This window comes from Callorhinchus milii, unplaced genomic scaffold (genome assembly GCF_018977255.1).
Source record: "Callorhinchus milii isolate IMCB2004 unplaced genomic scaffold, IMCB_Cmil_1.0 Scaffold16, whole genome shotgun sequence".
NCBI lineage: Eukaryota > Metazoa > Chordata > Chondrichthyes > Chimaeriformes > Callorhinchidae > Callorhinchus > Callorhinchus milii.
The window spans coordinates 12,693,941-12,713,460 of NW_024704757.1; the positions used below are offsets into that span (position 1 = coordinate 12,693,941).

The following is a 19,520-nucleotide window of genomic DNA, read 5'->3' on the forward strand; positions in this document are numbered from 1 at the left end:
TGGGCGGGCGGTGGGGGAGACGGTTATTGATGGCCGAGTGGCCCGGTGAGGAGAGGAGCGGGGCGGTGGGGGTGTTGGGGGGGGAGGCCGGTGGGGGTGTTGGGGGGGGGGGAGGCCGGTGGGGGTTGGGGGGAGGCCGGGGGGGGGGGAGGCCGGTGGGGGGTGTTGACGGAAAGGCCAGTGACCGTTGACAGGTGAGTTCCGGTCGCCTCGAGCTGAAGGTGCAGCCGTCACTTCCGGTGTCTTCGTCACTCAGTGACGCCACGCCCTTCCCCCCCCCCCATCATGATCATCATCATCATCATCACCACCATCCCATTCCCAAAGCCCACAGGAATGCCCGTCTGTCTGGAAGAGCCGGGAGACTCAGCTCCACTCGCCACGCCTCGTCTGGCCTGGCCTGGTCTGGCCTGGCCTCGTCTGGCCTGGTCTGGCCTGGCCTGGCCTCGTCTGGCCTGGCCTGGTCTGGTCTGGTCTGGCCTGGTCTGGTCTGGTCTGGCCTGGCCTGGCCTGGCCTGGCCTCGCCTGGTCTGGTCTGGCCTGGCCTGGCCTGGTCTGGTCTGGCCTGGTCTGGCCTGGCCTGGCCTCGTCTGGCCTCGTCTGGTCTGGCCTGGCCTCGTCTGGCCTGGCCTGGCCTGGCCTGGCCTGGGGCCTGGCCTGGCCTGGCCTGGTCTGGCCTGGTCTGGCCTGGCCTGGCCTCGCCTGGTCTCGCACGTTTCCTTTTCTCGCCGCTCGCAAGACACGTCCGCGAGGGATGGGTCAACGGGACCCGTCTGGTCCGGTCCGTGCCACGGCCCATCCTCCCGACGTGACACATCTACACAAACGTCATTCTGTTGCTGTTGTTGTCGTCGTCGTCGCCGTCGTGGTCGTCGTTTGCGGGACTTTTCCCCCCTCGAATCACGCAGTCACCCCGCTTCGCGGCATATCCCGCTAACGCAAGCCCTCGCCAGACGGTCCGCCCGGTGCGAAAAGCCCCCGCGCCAAATGGCAGCGATTGTCCATTATTATCCGTCCCGATAAACCTATCCTTCTCGGTAGAAAATCCAGCATTTGTTTTCTTAGAAGAAAGTGAGCCCAGTGTCCTGACCTCAACGAGCCTTCTTGATAGCTCTTTGGAATCATTATCGCCCTCTGTGTAAAAATAACCCCATCGGGTGCTGTCCTTCGGATGACATGGAGGTGCCGCCGCCTGTTAATGTGAACGTCACAGATCCCATAGCTGTATTTGAAAAGAAAAGGGAGTTAAACCCTGGCCAACAATCCTCCATAAAGAGCTGGTCATTCGCTTCATGGCTGTTTGTGGTACACCGCTGTGTACCACATTATACATTACATTCTACAAATACACAGTCAGCACACTTGGCAGTAAATCCTGTGAAGCACTTTTGAGTGGTTTGAATGAAGCGATACGTCTCCAATATACAGATTATTATTCTTAATAATAGCTTCACTCGCTCACTCACTCAACTGGGTTGCCATTTTTTGTTTCCCAACTGGTCCAGTACTTTCACAGGTATCTTCTTATTCTTGTCCATTAAGGAAACATTTTGTTTCATCGATAGAGCAACATTTAAAAGATCAACAACAACAAATGTTGTTTAAAAAAAAACACATTTTACTGTTGATGAAGTTACATTATTTGCTTTGATAATGTTTCCCCTCTCAGATATCATTTTCATTTAGTGTCATCATCTTTTGCTGAGCCCAAAAATTAATGTTAGAATTCCTAGATCAGCCTTTTTTTAAAAAAACAGTCTAAAGCCCTTGCGAACCGAGCCACACTGTTGAAATTTTAGGAAAAATGAGACAATGAGAATTCAGGGAGTAATCATTAAATGGTGCCACTCTTAGACTTTACACGCCTAAAATCGTAGGAGGAAGGGAGGCATTTCCTAAGAAAGAAAGATGTTGTCAAGGAAATGGAGCAATGAGTTTTTATTTCAACCTAGTAAGAATCTAAAGAGGTCGAAGAGATGAAGTATGGTCGATAAGAAGCTCAGGAGGTACGATGAGGTAAGCCTTAGAACAAGTTGTAACATGACGGAGAAGCTTGATGTTTTAATATTATCCTGAATCATCATCCTTAAATGTCCTTTTAAAATGTTAGTCCGTTATACATTGGTCACTAAAAGCGATATGTATTTATCGATGACGTGATAAGGCGCTGTTATCAAATGCAAGTATTATTATCATCATCAATATTATTACACAAGTTAAACATATACATCATACGTTTTATTTGGGGGAGGGGGAGCACATTAAGGCATAAGAATATCATTTACTGCTAACCCTAAGCGCTCCGGGGACACTACCTCACGCGAAGAGCGCTATATATAATATAATATAATATTGCTCATATATTATATTACAAGTTATATAATAACTTGTGGTGGTTGTTATTAATTATTAATTATCTCCCAAAGGAAACTTTTTTTTGGAGTCGTGGTCATTTGTTTTTCTCTCTCTCACTTTCTCTCTCTCTCTCTCTCTCTGTGAACTTTCTAACCAGTTCTGAGCTTGCAATAAAGTTTATGGCCAATTGTTTCTGTGGTGCATCATCCAAAGAGAAGGAGAGCCTCGGATGCTATGTGGTGGGGGCTGGGTAGCCAGTTCCGGGAGGGAGGAGAGACTGAGGATTGATGGATGGATTGATTGCCTGGAAAACACTGGTACCAAAGTTTAACTGGGTTACAACACAGCACGACCGATCAGCAACAGGATCGCAGACTTAACGAGCAGGTAAGGAACAGTGCAATTACTTCTCTCTCTCTCTCTGTCTGGCAGTATAGTATTTCCACCCCAAGTTGTGACACAGTAATCCAGTGACTCTCTGAAAGCCCCCTTCAGTTGGTGAGCTCGCAGAGCCACTACAATTATTCATCTTTTTTGTGGTTTTCTCTCCTCCTTTGCAATCATTCAAGCTATTCCCTATTCCCATGACTTCTGACCGACATGAAAGCTTTAAAGAAGGTTAGTTTGGATGTTGAGATGGTGGGGTGGGGAGGGAGAACCCCACAGGTACTTGATTTATGTTTCAAAAGTTGAAAAGAAACTTTCCTTGTTTTAACCTTTGGTCATTTATGTAAAGCAGAAAGCTGGTAAGAGAGCAATGTATTTGCCTTTGTATTTCTTCTTCACAAGCGAGTTTGCTTGAGATGAAGTTGAAAGCCCCCCCTCCGGATGTTTTCAAAGTAAAATCGGATCATAAGATACTCCTATGATCTGTAATGACAATGTATGTTTTTTTTAAAAAATAGTGTTTAAGAATCATGTACTTTGCAGAGACTGGCTCCTGGGTTAGCGATACAATCGCACATTGTGTAAAGTGTGGGAATATTTTCCAAAAGAGCACTGAAAACACTTGTCGGACACGGTTTAAGTGGATAGCCCAGGTTTATGCAAGTCGTTATCGAGAACAGACGGTTGGGTTTTGTTTGAACCCTGATTGGCAAGCTAGATAGAGTGCGGGTGTGTTGCCATGCCATGTGAAAAAAAACTGTCGTGGCTTGAGATGACAAAGAATGAGACTGGAACAAAAACAAAATACTGCAGACGCTGGAAAGCTGAAACAAAAACCGATGTCGCTGGGGACACTCAGCGGGTCAGGCAGCATCTATGGAGAAAGGAAAGGACTCAAAGGAAAGGAAGAATGAGACTGGCACTGAATTGCCTTATGAGTGTGGCTTCAACCGAAAGAAGTCCTGCTACTTTATGATGTTTAAGTGGATCTTAGAAACATAGAAATAGAAACATAGAAATCCAGATGATCCCCACCATACATACCCCTTCAAGTCCCTCTCTTTCACATAACTGTCTACTTCCCTCTTGAAAGCCACAATGGAATTCACCGCCACTACCCTCCTCGACAGGACCTTCCACATCCCAACTCCTCACTGGGTGAAAATATTCCTCCTAAGTTCTTGTTTCCCTCTTCTTGTGGCTATCACATCTATGTCTCCCAGGTACTGACTCCCCTATCAGTGGAAATAACTTCATTTTATCGATCTTTATAAAACTGCTCATGATTTTGTATGACTCAGTCAGGCCCCGCTCTACCTGTTCTGCACCAATGAAAACAAGTCCAATAGGATCTTTTCAAGAATTGAGGTGCTGACTCACACCCTAATCGCTGTGCGCCCCGAGACGCTAGCCTGCTTGAAGGCCGCTATATAAAAGTTATTTTGTAATCTACAACCCAATGTTTGCGCTCTTAGACTGTGTTGCTTTAAACTTTTGTTCCAGCTCCCTCTTCCAGGAAATAATATTTGCCATATTTTTAACATTTGCTCACTGTTTTATGGTGTTACGAATGCCTGAATAATGGAGATGCATTACAAGGACTTGATCAATGGGGCAAAGGTCGAAGAACAAGTTCGAATTTTACAGATCTCAATAAGGAAGCACATAAGGAAATGCATTCTATTCCCTGACCCATACGTCATTCTGACTCAGTTGGCAGAAAGATAAGGGTTCAAGCTCCACATCAACAACAACAACAACAAGATTCCATTTATAAAGCGCCTTTCACGTCAGGAGGACGTCCCAAGGCGCTGCACAGTTGGGTCAGGACCCGAGCAGGGGGGAAATGGTCAGGGTGAGGGGAGGGAAGGGAGGGAGCGAGCAGGGGGGAAATGGTCAGGGTGAGGGGAGGGAAGGGAGGGAGCGCGGAGGGGGGAAATGGTCAGGGTGAGGGGAGGGAAGGGAGGGAGCGAGGAGGGAGAAGAGAGTCGAGAGGGGAGCTGAAGGCTGAAGGTCAAAGAGAAAGGTCTTGAGACCGGCCTTGAAGGAGGAGAGGGAGGAAGCGGCGAAGGCACTGGGGGATAGAGTTCTAGAGCCTGGGGGCTGAGAGGCTGAAGGCCCGACCACCGATGGTAGGGCGATTGGGGCGGGGGACGTGGAGCAGACCGGGGCCGGAGGAACGGAGGGTACGGGAAGGTAGGTAGAGGGATAGTAGGTCAGAGAGGTAGGAGGGAGAGAGGCCGTGAATGGCCTTATAGGTGAGGATGAGGATCTTGAAATCAATCCTCTGGGGGATGGGGAGCTAGTGCAGGCGAGCGAGGGTGGGAGTGATGTGGTCGCGGTGTCTGGTGCGGGACAGTACACGAGCTGCAGAGTTCTGAATGACCTGCAGTGTGGAGGGAGGTGGCGGGAAGGCCGGCGAGGAGAGAGTTCCCATAGTCCAGCCTTGAGGTGACAAAGGCGTGAACCAGGTTTTCAGCAGCGTGAGGGGTGAGGTAGACTTTGAGCTCATTCGCCTGGTCTAGACTGACACTTGGATACAGTGTTGGGGGTGCACTGCATTGTTGGAGGTTTCATCTTTTGGATAAGATGTTAAACTGAGGTCTTATCTGTTCATGTGGGTTTTAAAGATCCCACAAAATTAAAAAAAAACACAAGGGAGTTTCTCTCAATGTTCTGCCCAATAATCCCCTGGATAAAATTGGTCATTCACTTCATGGCTGTCTTTGTGCGCAAATTGATTGCTGTGTTCTCCTGTAAAATGCACAGTATTTGGCAGTAAATCCCATAAATGCTTTAAGACATCCTGCTGATGCGAAAGGAAGTATATTTAAATGCAAGGATTATTTTTATTAAATTATCATCAATGTTTCTTTTCCCCCTGCTTTCCTTCCTCCCTCGCACTGGGAATTTCTGTCATCTCTTAATGCCTTCCTCGATCTGGAAGTGGAAACATGGAATAATGTGGGTTTGCTTTAAAGGGGAACCTTATCCTTGTTCCACTGAAAGCAAACAAAGCCTGAGAAATTCAATGCAATCTTCCTCTTCTGCAAAAGCCAGGTGAACCAAAGCATAATTGTTTGCTTGAATGTATTTCTAATGGTTTTAAATCATGCTGCAAGACAAATGAACTACAACAACAACTTGCACTTATATAGCACTTCTCATGCAGGGCAGCATTGCAGAGTGCTAATCTAACTACATTAGGCGAAAAACAAATTCTAAAAACTGCTGAGAGAAACATTAATGAGGACTAATATTTAGCTCTTCTCAATATGAAATTTGATTATTGTCATGCTCTTATTTATATGGCATTCCAGATTTTTTTTTAAAAGGCCTCATTGATTTCTTTATTATGTATTTATTTAGCAATAATAGTGAATGTAAATGCTCGTGTAAAAACAAAAACATGACTTTTGGTCATTGTTATTGTTCTGGAAGTCTAGTTCTTGCTTTCAGAGGGCAATATTATGACTTCATGTTACTTTTCATTGCTGGAAAACAGTAAACACTCTACATGTTCCACTCTACATGAGTAAATGTCTGCACTTCTTCAATGGGAAATGTCATGGTGCTTCACTGAAAAGGATCAAATGGCACATTTGCTTGATGAAGCAGTGTCAACGTGACATCAATCCAGTCACACAGTAAAAATGTTATTTGTGGCAGCAGTAAATGTGTTGAGGGACATGTTAATGTATGAGGTGTGGTGACGGGGCAAACCTATACCTTGTGTATGCACATCTTAATTTTGCAGATGTTTTACCAGTTGTTTAATCCACAAGTTGCATTAGTGCACTTCTAAACAAGCTGTACATAAATAGATTGAAACTATTACCCAAGTCTGTCTTACGACTATTATTGAGCAGTTCACGATACTGAGAAAATATTACTCAATAATTGGCTGTTGCATGCAGCGACTTTGTCTGTTATAATGGAAAATATTATTAGGGCATAGTTTCTATTTTGATAATCGCGGAAAGCGTCTCTCCAAAAGTTATTAAATTTAAATGAAGCCTTTTAGCAGGTTGATTGCCAAACAAGATACCTAATGGAAAATTAATTTCAACTGAATTTTTAATGATCTGCAGAAGGGGAAAAAAAAAACGGTTTACCTGTTTGCAATACTTTCCATTTTGTGTTGCACATCAAAGCAATGAGAAAAACTCCTAAGTCATGCATACAGTATATCTAGATATTGTAAAGAAGTTCAAGAACAATTGGAACTGTGGGTAAAGGTGCACATTGGGTGCAAAGTACATTATGAAGTTTAAAGTATTACAAAAAACATACAGCACGGAAACAGACCACTCAGCCCAACCAGTCTGTGCTAGTGTTCGTACTCCACACTAGTTTTCACCCATTCCTTACACCCTCCCATACCCTTCTAATCCCCTCTGCCTTATGTGAAGCTCAAGCTTCTTGTTGAATGCATTTATACTGATGTTTTCCTCTGCTTGAACACTGAAAGCATATGTTAGCCTATTAGTTTGCTTTTAAAGGGATTATCACTGTCGTGAAAAATTTGGATTTAGTGATTTACTATCTATTAATTATGTTTTCAGAAAGTAATATGTGATTAGCTGATGCCTTAAATAATCCTAGCATTTGATATAGCTCCTTTCACATTGAGAGGATGTCTCAAAACATTTCACAGGATTTACTGTCAAGTGTAGTGACTGTATTTTTGTAGGTGAACTTTCAACTAATCCTCAAATAACTGATTGTAGTTATTTTCTCATTCATCTCCTTGCAACTCCTGGCTTCCCTCAGAACCTATTAACTTTCTACCATGTAGTCCTGTAACAATTACGGCAATTTGGCCTTTTCAGCGGTCACGTCACAGGATTATTACTGAATCAGTTTCATTGAAACTGACAGTGTCGTTCTATAGCAGCAATCATTAATCTCCCAAGTGGAATTTGAGCTGCTTGGGGCCAGGCTGGAGCAATGCCAAGCATTCTGCTCTTCCCAACAGACAAGAGTAAAAACGCTATTAGTGTGTAATCTAACCTTTTCATAGAATATTTTGGATGTCAACGAACCTAAACAGGCCCCGTAAGTTTCTAAAGAAAGGAGTTTAGTGTAGCGAAACAGCAGTGCGGATATCTTATTAATAATTTCGCTAGTGTTGAAAGCATGTGGTAACCTTTAGTATTTTCTAATTATGTGCATTCTACCATATGCTTTCAACAGATACCTCAGCATTTCATGGACAGATATGTTTGAATGACAAAGATTAGTCGGAAAATGTTTGCTGGAGATAGAACTTGAATAATATGAAATATTTATGTGAACTCCCACTCGGCTCCTGTTAAGCCTAGAAATCAAAGCCTCAATGGTATCGGTGGTTGTAGCTGGAAAAGAAGCAGAAAGCTTTCCAGATCAAGCTTGCAATGGCATTCTGCAGTTTTAGCTGGTTAAACTGCAGCATTACCCCAACATACAGTCTGGGGCTCCCAAACCGTGTCTTTTGCCAACGTGTGCCTAATGGTAATTGTAAGTGTTCAACGGTACAGATCTTAAATAATATTAAGAGGTAATTTCACTTGAACTACAATATAGCATCCTGGAGTTTGCAAGAAAGTTCACAAGTGCCCAATTGTTATAAAATGATATTGTAGCTAGCAGATTTGAGACGGATTAAACATCCAGATCAGTAACTGGGAGATAAATGATAAATAAGTTTAATTCGATGGGGTGTTGCATCATAAGCTATTGGATACCAATGAATGCTACTGATCTCTCCATTCGTTTCACAAACTAAATAAAGGGTGTGGGAGGTAAGGAAATATTGCTTACGTATATTGATACAAACAGATATTAAAATGAAAGAAAGTCTACCTAATGATTTTGTTTTTTTATTTCCTTTTGCATACAGTCAAAATCCAACTGCAAACAGTGTACTTTGTGTATGACTAGTTGTCATAAGACCTTGCTGAACAATTAATTTGCATGGATTGCAATGTTTGCAATAAGTTTGCCTGTGGTGAAATTGTGAGTAAATAACCATTCAGAAGCTAACAGATTGGCCTCTATTGCTTTTGTTTGAAAGGGGCCTATGCTGTTACCATGCCACCGCATGCAAAAAAAAAAGTAAATTAAAACAATAAACAGGCTGGTGGAAGATGAAGTATCACAAACACATTGAAACCAATGAATGTGACCGAAATAGTCTGCAAAAGAGCATCAAGGAATAAAATAAATGAGCAATTATAATTGGAAAGGGAATGGTAAACAACTGAAAGAAAAGAAATCCCAGAAAGGGTCTGAAATGCCTTGACATGAGATTATCCTCTAACCTCTACTCTCCCTGCCCTCCACCCCTCCTGATCCCAATCCCCCATTTGGGTCCAAATCCCTGACTGTCCAGCTGCTCTCTTGTGTTAAAGAAAAGTAGTACTTTGGATCAGCACAAGATGAAAGAATATGCCTAATCTCTCAATGTAGAACTCTATCCCTCACTGTGCCTCAATCATAACCGTGTCACCTAAGGAGAAGGCCTTACTGAATAAAATCATGAAGTATGTAGTGTTTATCAAACATAACGTTCTTCAATGAATTCTTGAATCGTGGAGTTGTGAAATCACCAAACAATGCCCACGTCCCTTAAACCTGTGTCAACATCATATGACACAGGGTTAAAACACTCAGATTGTCCTGCTGTATGTTTTAGGTCAGCCAATCAAGCAGTTGACAGGCAGTATGGATAAAAAGAAATCTGAAATAAGAAACAGAAAATGCCAAAAAAAAGTACGCAGGAGGATGTGAAAGAGAAGGACAGGTGTACATTCCAGAGGTGTAACACGTCAACAAAACATGAGCATCATGTGACAAATAACATGGGAAAACAAACACCCATGTGAATTAAAGAGCAAACATCTGGCCCTGAAGTTTGGAGGTTGGCGTAGAAGTGAACTGGGTGCTGTGTTTGATCTGGGCAAACAGAATGGGATGGGTGTGCTCTGCAATGTCTGTGAAATAAGTACGATCATAAATACAAAAGTAGACTTTGGCTTCTTTTGTCTTTGTCCTCTTTTGTTTGCTGGAATAGCCTGGGTTGTTTTCATCGCAATCTTGACGTACAAACAACAAGCATTGTAAACGAGAGAACATTTATGGCCCATTTATGATAAATATGCATACTTGTTTTAGTTAACTCTGGTGTTGTTTAATGTTGGCAAGACATTGCAAGATCATCGTTAAGAGTTTGTCAGTGGCACAATTTAGTAAATATTTCACAGGCCATTTGGCAGTTTCATGATGTGCGCAAGAAGTTCATACTAACATCCTGAACACAATCTGATTGACTCAAATCCAGGTCCTAGCCATCCTAAATTTGGCTTCACGTTCAGAGAATAGAAAACCCTGTGAAGGGCTTTGAGGCATCCTCCCAGCGTGCAAGGCAGGGTATCCAAATGCTAGGAACTTAATTTGATTTAGTTGGCTTAAGAAATTGCTGTTGGTAGGTTCAGTCAGATACGATTTGGTTCACCCCACTGCGGACCTCAGATCAGAAACTACCTGCGGGAGTATATCAAATACAAGGAGTATTTATTTGAAGTGTTGCTACACTTGAATGAAAGAGTTAGTGGAACAAAAGTCTGCTTTCATGTCGACTGAACTTTTACATTTGGTGCTCAATTCATGGTAAAATAAATTCAATTGAAACTGTTCCCACAGTCGGCATTTGAGAATAATAATAATCCTTGCATTTGATATAGCGCTTTTCACGTCGGGAGGACGTCCCAAAGCGCTTCACAGAACACACTGTAAAGTGAATTGACTGTATATTTGTGGGCGAACGCGGCAGCCAATTGCGCACAGCAATGTCCCACAAACAGCCGTAGATTGAAAATGACCAATTTATTATTGTTTTGGTTTTTGGAGGGATTATTATTAGGCTCTGTGTGGAGTAAGGAAACTTGCCCAAGGTTTCGCCCTCTGCCTGGAATTGAACTCAGGTCTCTCGCTTGCAAAGCGAGTGCTCTAACCACTGAGTTACAGGACTGATGTGATTGGATCTCACAGTACATAACAACAATTTATGTTGAGTCTTTCATGGCGGGTGTATGTTTTACACAGCTGACTGGTAGCCTCAGCTGGTGGGGGCGGGGGAGGGAGAAGGCAGCCAAAAATGCTGTCGAAGAGATAAGAATGATTTAATGACTAGATTAGGAATTTGTTGTGCCCATGGCTTTCGTGTGTATATTGAGAGGAGCTGTAACCTGAGAAGCTATTTTACTGTAATAGTTAATGATTTACTTGTGCATCATTTCTTTATTACCACATTTGTTCGTGTTTACTCAGCCACCTGGTTCAAGTACCAGCTTGTAATTGAATGTCTTGAGAAAAGAAAGGTTCTTTCCGATAAATCTTATTTGTAATAAAAGCACTGGTACTTTGACGAAGGCTTCAAATAATGATTTTAAGAAACAGTACAATGGAAAATTTAGAACTGTAAGGATTCACTGAAAATTTCAGTGAAATGTATAAGAAATGTATAAGTGCCGTGCATATACAATACCAATATATCTGTACTCTATTCTCTCAAATTACCGCCCCATCTCCAACCTTCCTTTCCAAGGTCCGGAATGAGTCCTTGCTTCTCCCTCTCCCACCATTCCCTTCACGAACCCCTCCAACTGGGTTTCTGTGCCACTCACAGCACAGAAACAGCTTTGTCAAAGTGACAAATTACATTTTGTTCATCTGCGACCAGGGTTCCCCCTGCCTCCTCATCCTTCTTGACCTCTCTGCTGCCTTCAATACTGTTAGCTGCTCTATCCTCCTCCACCGCCTCTCCTCTCACCTCAACCTTCACGGCTCTGTCTTTGAATGGTTCAGATCCTACCTCTCACACCATCTCCACTTCATCTCCACAAACAGCTTCTCCTCTATCCCCCGCACTGTCTCGTGTGCCATTCCTCTGTCCTTGGTCCCCTCCTTTTCAATATTTATATGCTCCCTCTTAGTGACATCATCCGCAGACATGGGGTCACTTCCACATGTATGTTGATAACACCCAACTCTATCTCTCTGCTTCCACCCTTGACTCCAGGACCACTGCTGTGCTGACAGAATGTCTGTCAGACATCAAGTCCTGGATGAGAGCTAACTTTTTCCAGGTGAACATCAACAAGACCGAGGCTCTCCTGATTGGCAGCATCACCATCCAAGGTTGCACACTCCACCTTCCTAAGCCAGTCCGGAAACTTGGCGTCTTGTTTGACCCTCAACTGCCTTTCTACATCCGTGCCATGACTCGCTCTGCCTTCCCCCACCTCCGCGCGGTTCCGCCAGTCTCACACCACACGTCGCTGAGACCCTCATACACACATTCATAACATCCAGGCTCGACTTCACAAACTTCCTGCTTGTAGGCCTCTCCCAACTCCTCCCTCCATAGGCTGCAGATCATCCAGAACTCTGCAACCCATGTCATCTCCTGCACCAGGCTCTGCAACCCTATCACCTCCATTCTCGCTCGACTTCACTGGCTTCCCATCACACAGAGGATACAGTTCAAGATCCTGGTCCTCACCTTCAAAGCCCTCCATGGCCTTGCTCCCCCCCTACCTCTGCGACTTCCTAACCCCCTACCAACCTGCCCACTCCCTCTGCTCAGCGGGCTCTTTTCTGCTTCATGTCCCCCGCCTCATCCATCCCACCATTAGCAGGTGGGCCTTCAGCCACTCTGCCCCCACCCTTTGGAACTCCATCCCGCAGTCTCTCCACCTCGCCCCCTCCCTTGCCTCCTTCAAGACCCGTCACAAGACCCTCCTCTTTGACTGTGCCTTCAGTCACCCTCCTTCCCCACCTCCCGCCCTCCATCCTCCCCGATCCCGACCCTCAGCTCGGGTCCGAAACATTAATTGTCCAGCGCCTTGGGACATCCTCCCGATGTGACAGGTGCTGTACAAATGTAATTTTGTTGTTGTTCACTATGAAGTAAGCCATGGTAGTCTCCACAGGGAGTTGTGGCTGGGTATGAAAGGAATTGTGCTTGTCTAAACTTTAAAAGAAAAGAAAATATCTCTTCCTCAAAAATAGCTTCAAGATTTGAATTTTTGAGGATAAAACATGAAACCCTAGAAATGTCATGTGCNAAAAAAATTAATGAAACTCTATAAAGTATTGTGCTGTGTTTTGTGTCATTGAATCAATACTTTCTTTTAAAGGTGGAGGACGATACCAGGAGTCTGGTGCGTGGGCACAGACTTAAAAATTGAAGTTGCTATCCTTTAAACAGGGGAGACCTGTTGACATGTTCCACCCGGAAAATGATGAAGGGTGTGAAAATCAAGCGTATTACCATTCGGAAACACTGGAAATGGACAGAAGGTAATCATTGAATATTAATTAATCATAAAGCGATTTAGAGATTATTGTTAATCATTGTTAACCAAACATTGGAAATCACCAGAGGGTAATCATTGAAAAGAGGCAATAAGAGATTTATATTTTTTGTTAATCATTATACACAGTATTCTAGATGTATACATAGATTATATAGAACTTTGCAGCAGGCAAACAGGCCGTTCAACCCAACTAGTCTATGGTAGAATTTATACTCCAAATGAACTTCCACCCATTCTAATCCCTTATCCATCAATTTTGCAGGGCTATGGGAAGAGAGCGGTGGGGTGGGGGGGGGGTGGGGGTGGAATTGATTTTCCTGGTTCTTTTCAAAGAGCCAGCACAGAAACGATGGGCCGAATGGCCTCCTTCTGTGCTGTACAATTCTATGATTCTATGAATCTATGCAAAACCATAAAACATTTCCTTGTTTAAAGCAGTCCATCCTTAAAGGATAAAGGAGCATGTTCTTGTTTTACCTGTGAATGCAAATGTAATTTGTTGTTGTTGAATGAAAAGTGATATGATTGTTGACATGACGGCATCGTCATGGCTGCTCTGAAAACATTCAATGTGTAAAATCTGTTTAATAAAAAAGCTCCGAAACACTATGGAGCAGGAAATCATATTTGTTCTCGCAAACCTAACAACATTTCATTGAATCGGGACTGTTCAATGACATCAGGAGCAAAGCTCCAGTGTCAATTCCTGTTTGTATTATATTATTATGTCAAACTGCAGGCAGGAATTTAAGGCTTGGTATAACTAACAGGTTTGATAATAAAAAAATTGGAAACTTTAGGTCATGGACACGTTAGTGTCTGTACTGGGTGACTATCACGAGGGAATTATTATTGCACAACTTCCTTTTATCGTAAAGGTACATTCTACTATTTCAATTTCCTTATTATGGACAAGTGGCAGAGATAAGACCTATTTTTCCAATGCTATGTCTCAGTAGCATTGGTGAATGGCTCCTTTTCTACTTCATGTCTGTAGCTGCGTTAATACAGCTCTGGATTAAGGGAAAGAGAGCTATGTACAGTGTCGTTGGAAGCTGATTATACACACTAAATAGGACCAGCCAATTTCCTCACAAAGAGCTGGGGAGTTGCGTCCCTGACAACTTTACATACACATATAGAAATTTATAGGTGTGCAACCGGATATCTTTTGTCTATAATAATAATAATAATCTTTGCGTGTTGATAATAATCCTTGCATTTGATATAGCGCCATATCACGTCTTCGAGACGTCTCAAAGCGCTTCACAGAATATACTGTAAAGTGAATTGACTGTATGTTTTGTGGGCGGAATGCGGATAACTGGAGTGCAAGTAAACAACATCCCACAGTATGTGTAAACTGAAACCTGGTAGGACCATGTTCTACCAACAGGTTCCCTATTACTCTTAATGTTAGTGGAAGCTCTCCTCTCAATGCCAGAAGAACCATGCATGGATTATAGGGAGTGATTACTCTACTTTAATCAGTATATGTAGACAGGAGTATAAATCCCAACATTTAGCAGTGAGAATTGAATCTCCAGGTTCGTTTATAGCCCTGACATTTTTGACCTAATAAACTGGAGGAACAGTTTGATGGGCTGAATGGCCTCCTCCTGTTCCCCGCTTTTCCAATGCTCATTATATGGCGTCATTCCTCCTCTGATATTATCTGTAACATATGCTGTTTTAAGAGTAGCTTATTATCCGTGACATTGGTGCTGCGTTTGTAGGTCGTGTAGGGCAGAGAAGGAACAGATTTCACATAGGGAGCTGTTTTTAACTCTTTAGCAGAGAGTTCTCATGCTGTAATTCAATTGCTTGTGCATAAATTCTTTCTCTCCTGTTGCAAATAGTATCGAAATCAAGGTCTCCAGAGGCGAGGTAATGCAATATTTATGCCGCTGTTGTTTTTGAGGGCTCATTATTTTCACCCCCAAGTCCCTTGTGGATTTCTCTGGCAAACTCTTAACACCTGAGAACAGAGGAGTAAAAACAATCGCGGAAAAGTTCCATGGTCTTTTTAAATTGTGTGATTACTGGTTCAGGTTACAGAAAAATAAACTGCAGGGCGCGCAAGGAAAAGGCTACACCCACCACATCTAATGACTTACTACGTCATTAATATCCTGAAGAATCATGAGAGACAAGTGTTTGCTGCACAAGGTATCATCAAAGGGTAGAGATACAGAGACCTGTGAAGCCACTTCACCTGCTGTAAAAGAACAAAAACAAAATTACATTTGTATAGCGCCTTTATGTTGGGAGGATGTCCCAAGGCGCTGGACAGACAAGACAGTTTTGGACCCGGGCTGGGGGTCAGGATTGGGAAGGGTGAAGGGTAAGGGGGAATGCAGGGTGATCGAAACCCCGGTCGAAGAGGAGGGTCTTGAGATGGGTCTTGAAGGAGGCGAGGGAGGGGGCGAAGCAGAGGGACTGCGGGATGGAGTTCCAGAGTGGGGGCAGAATGGCTGAAGGCCCACCTGCCAATGGTGGGGCAGGCGAGACAGGAGACGTCAAGCAGGCTGGAGCCCGCTGAGCGGAGGGAGCGGGTAGGATGGTAGGGGGTTAGGAGATACTGGATGCTGGAATTCTTATTTCTGCATTCTCATTGCAGAATACTTCAGTTAAAAAATCATTAATATTGAACCGATCCGTTTAAGGTTTATGCTCGCAGTTTGATGCAGTTGAGTTAATGTTTAGTGTTGTCACCTAACTGTACTTTCTGGCTTCTGATGGAGAAAGGAGTGCTCAGCTGGGACCTTCACAGATCTGCAGCAGGTTTCTGCTTGGTGTCGATAATACCTTGCCAAACAAAAGTGAAAACTGCAAGTCCACAGATACACCAACAAATACAGCACTTTGTTTTCTGCTTCATTAGGCCACAGGACTGGACGTTAGGTTACCATTCCCGGTCTCCAGTACAGCCTCCGTACCAACTGCCTCCATATGATTCACCAGAACTTCAGAGACGATGGAACCAGCCACAGATTATACCGATGATATCGATCAGGCGAGAGCGTGATGCTGCGAGCCCACGAGTCACTCGTATGAATCTGTATGAAGACGAGGACAGATACGGTATGTTTCCTTTACTGCCCGTTTACAACTTTTCATTGACAACCAGGACTTGTGGTTCAATCACTGACTTTTACTCCGCTTACGTTCCAGTTTATCTAAAGATTTGTGATGCTCAACATCAGTCGTGCGTCTCTAACGTTGAGGCATTTTTGTTATGATAAAGTCCTCTGATTTATTTGTTAAAAGCCTTTTGTTTGGTTTTGCAGCATCCTTCTAAATTCAGTCACTGCAATCTTTAGAACGTCTTGTCTTCAGTCCGTTCACTAATTGTAACGTTCTGTTCTATTCTATTAGTTAACCCGGGGTTTGAGCCCATTCTGGATGATTTTGGAAGCTCTTCTTCAAGTACCTATGATGGATACAATGAGAGAGGAAGATCCTTCCTTCCAGGCAGTGACACAGATACAGAAACGTCAAGCAGATCACAAGGTATCTAACAAACTATTTTATTGTGTCCCAAAGTATTTCTGTTATTTTGAATACAGATTGATTGAGCAGTGATAGAAAGTACGCTGTTTAAACGGTGAACCTATGAAGTGACCTTTTGCAGCACTGTTCGTAGTTTCTACTGAACCACCCAGTTATTAGAGCTGTTATGTGAGTCACATTAACTGAAGTGGATAGCAGTTTAAATCTATCTTTCGGAAATAAAACGCTATTGTGGGTGATATCATTGATGTCTCTTTGTCCCACAGTATTAATGTATGGTGTTCTGTAGTTGAACAAATAATATTCATAATAAATGAAACCTGGAACAGGCACTTTAGGTGAGTTTCAGTTGAGCATGTTTTGAATAAGAATATTATCATTAAATGATGGCCGTTTAACTCACTTCTTATTGCTTTCATTATTATTATTACTGTAGGGCAATGATGTAGGGCAACAGCAAGGTTGAAAGGAGTGAAAGAGGACAAACAAAATCAAAAAATAGTGATGAGGTAATACAAAGCTTGGGTTTCAAAAACCTTTACTTTGTACTTTGTAATGAAAACAATGTTATTGACAGACAAAAGTCACACTGAAGTTACATTGTGGTGTAAACTGTGACAGGTTATTTTGATTACTTCTTTAGGTAATAATACCTGGCAATTCTGGCAGAACAGTGCAATAATTTTGCAGTGAGGAAATTAGACCATAATAATTTACTAAATAGTTATTGTCGGCAGCACAGACACCCTCTCTCTAAAGAATTCTCCTGTAAATCCTTGTAGCTTCTGACAGAATCTAATTAAGCAAAGAGAATAAAGGGAATAAAGGCTTGTGTGTTCACTGGTCTGAGTATATTTTTGATGTTTACTAGAACACTTTAGTCTTCAATATACACCTTGTCTACGATTCGTGACCTCAGTCATTAAGAGCAGGTTTGCTTGATCACGAGGGAAATATACGCGGTGTAAAAGGTGCTATAGAAATGTGTATATTTGCGTTGGATGGGATCTTTAACGTCCATCTGAACAGGCAAGTTTAACGTCTCATCTAAAGGATGGCACCTCCGACAATGCAGTGGGCTGCCTAAGAAATGCACTCGAATATCGGCCTGGACTTGAGTTCAAAGTACCGATGTAGGGCTTGAATCCACAAATTTGTGACTCTGAGGCGAGAGCACTAGTAGCTACTGAGGCGGGAGGGCCAGGCTGACACTAAAAAAAGCACTAGAAAGTGTGTGCATGTGTTCTAGTACCTTGTGTACTGGAATATTACTGTGATTTATCATTATTAAGTCACTATGTCAGGTAAGTTATACTATTTCAAATCTCGGTAACATTCCAGCCCACTGTGGTTCTGAAGCCCAGCATGCTCTGTTTTGTGTACTTTTAAAATGACTTGTTAACTGATCCTTCAATAGACTGTCTTGCGACGTAGGAAACAATCTCGATGAAGTGTTAAAATCCAGGAACTGCATAACTTATTTACTTTTATTTTGTTTCTAAATCATCGGTTTTTTTTTACAAAAAAGCATATAGGAAAGAGGAAATCAGACTGATGATACCTTTATTGGAAATATCTGATGTTTCTTTTCATTTTGAGAGAGATGAATGTCAACATTACTCTCATTAAGATTACAGTACTATAAAGGCAGTTTGTAAAGAAAGAAGGCTTGAAATCAGCCGGCCACAAGAAGGATACATCTGATTGGAACTTTCTATATACAATTATCTGCTGGGAGAACAGTCACAGAAAAATCTGTCTTGTGAACCTAGAGGTTAGAGCAGGCCACAGAGCAAAACTCAAAACGGACTATTTCAGCTAGTAGTGCAAGACAACAGCTGACAGGTGGCTTAACTCGTGAAGGCATGTTAACAAGCGAAAGTGTAATTGGTATTGATGAGCTTCCAAAAAGTGATGATGGACTCCAAAATCAGTCGGAGCAAACTTCAACTGGTGAGGCTGGCTGTTTCCGTCAATTCTGCGATCGTGCTATTGCACTGTGCCAGATTATCGTGTCTTTGTGTAAAAAGAAGACTCTACTGACAAAGTTTCATGGGGATTTGGCCAGCGAGACCTCGAACGAAACAATTGAAACCAGTCCGCAAGCAAGTGAGAAATCTGCACATGCAGTGATAAATATCGACGATGTTTCTGCAGGATTTCTGACAGTGTTAACAGAATCAGGAATGAGAGGTACTGAGAGTTTTTCTAAGTGATCATTTTCACGTCTCTGCTCCCATTTTAGCACTGCAATCTGTTCGTTACTAAAGGTATAATATTATTTCTGGGTCTGACATGTGCGGAAGCCCATTACTATGCCTCAGAGTAACCAAACCAGACTGAGAGTTCCATGTGTGTATAACACTTACACGTGGGAATCTCCCTCTGTCTAGAATGGAATGCAGACTCTCTTGCTGGAGGGCCACCCCCTTCATCCCTAATTCCGGAGAGTATCGGACACGAGCTGATGAGAGCCAAGACTTGGGGACCCCAGGATGTACTATGGGGCAACTGCTGTAGTTTAATCAACTGAAACTGCAAAGCTTTCACCCACAAAACACAGTCAATTAACTTCATATTAAGTATATTTTGTGAAGCGCTTTGAGACGTCCTGAAGACGTGATAAAGCGCTATAGCAAATTCCAGGATTATTATTATTATCAAATGCAAGGATTATTATTATCATTATCATCAACAGATGCAAGGATTATTATTATTATTTTTCTGTAAAGTGTTTTTTAGATGCCTCAATGACGTGGTATGGCACGATATCAAATGCAAGGATTTTTATTATTAATAAACGTGGCAGCTAATTTGCACGCAATGATATCCCACAAACAGCCATGAAGTGAACGCCCAGTTTTACCTGGAGTACTGCTGGCCCAAACACCTAGATCTGCAAAA

The 19,520-nt window shown here is 42.8% G+C and overlaps 1 protein-coding gene across 4 annotated transcripts in view; it reads left to right on the forward strand.

The window, feature by feature from the left end:
* The first annotated feature begins 2 nt into the window (after positions 1 to 2).
* Positions 3 to 19,520, forward strand: part of tmc5 (transmembrane channel like 5) — a 43,931-nt gene continuing 24,413 nt past the window's right edge. For all 4 annotated transcript variants that reach the window (XR_487903.2, XR_487904.2, XM_042341140.1 and 1 more), the window contains exons 1-6: positions 3 to 45; positions 1,855 to 2,016; positions 2,513 to 2,742; positions 12,924 to 13,086; positions 15,988 to 16,187; positions 16,482 to 16,616. Coding sequence is in view for 2 of the 4 variants with exons in the window: in XM_042341140.1 (XP_042197074.1) it covers positions 13,010 to 13,086; positions 15,988 to 16,187; positions 16,482 to 16,616 (412 nt within the window). In the remaining 2 variants the exon portion in view is untranslated. The remainder of the gene's footprint in view (positions 46 to 1,854; positions 2,017 to 2,512; positions 2,743 to 12,923; positions 13,087 to 15,987; positions 16,188 to 16,481; positions 16,617 to 19,520) is intronic.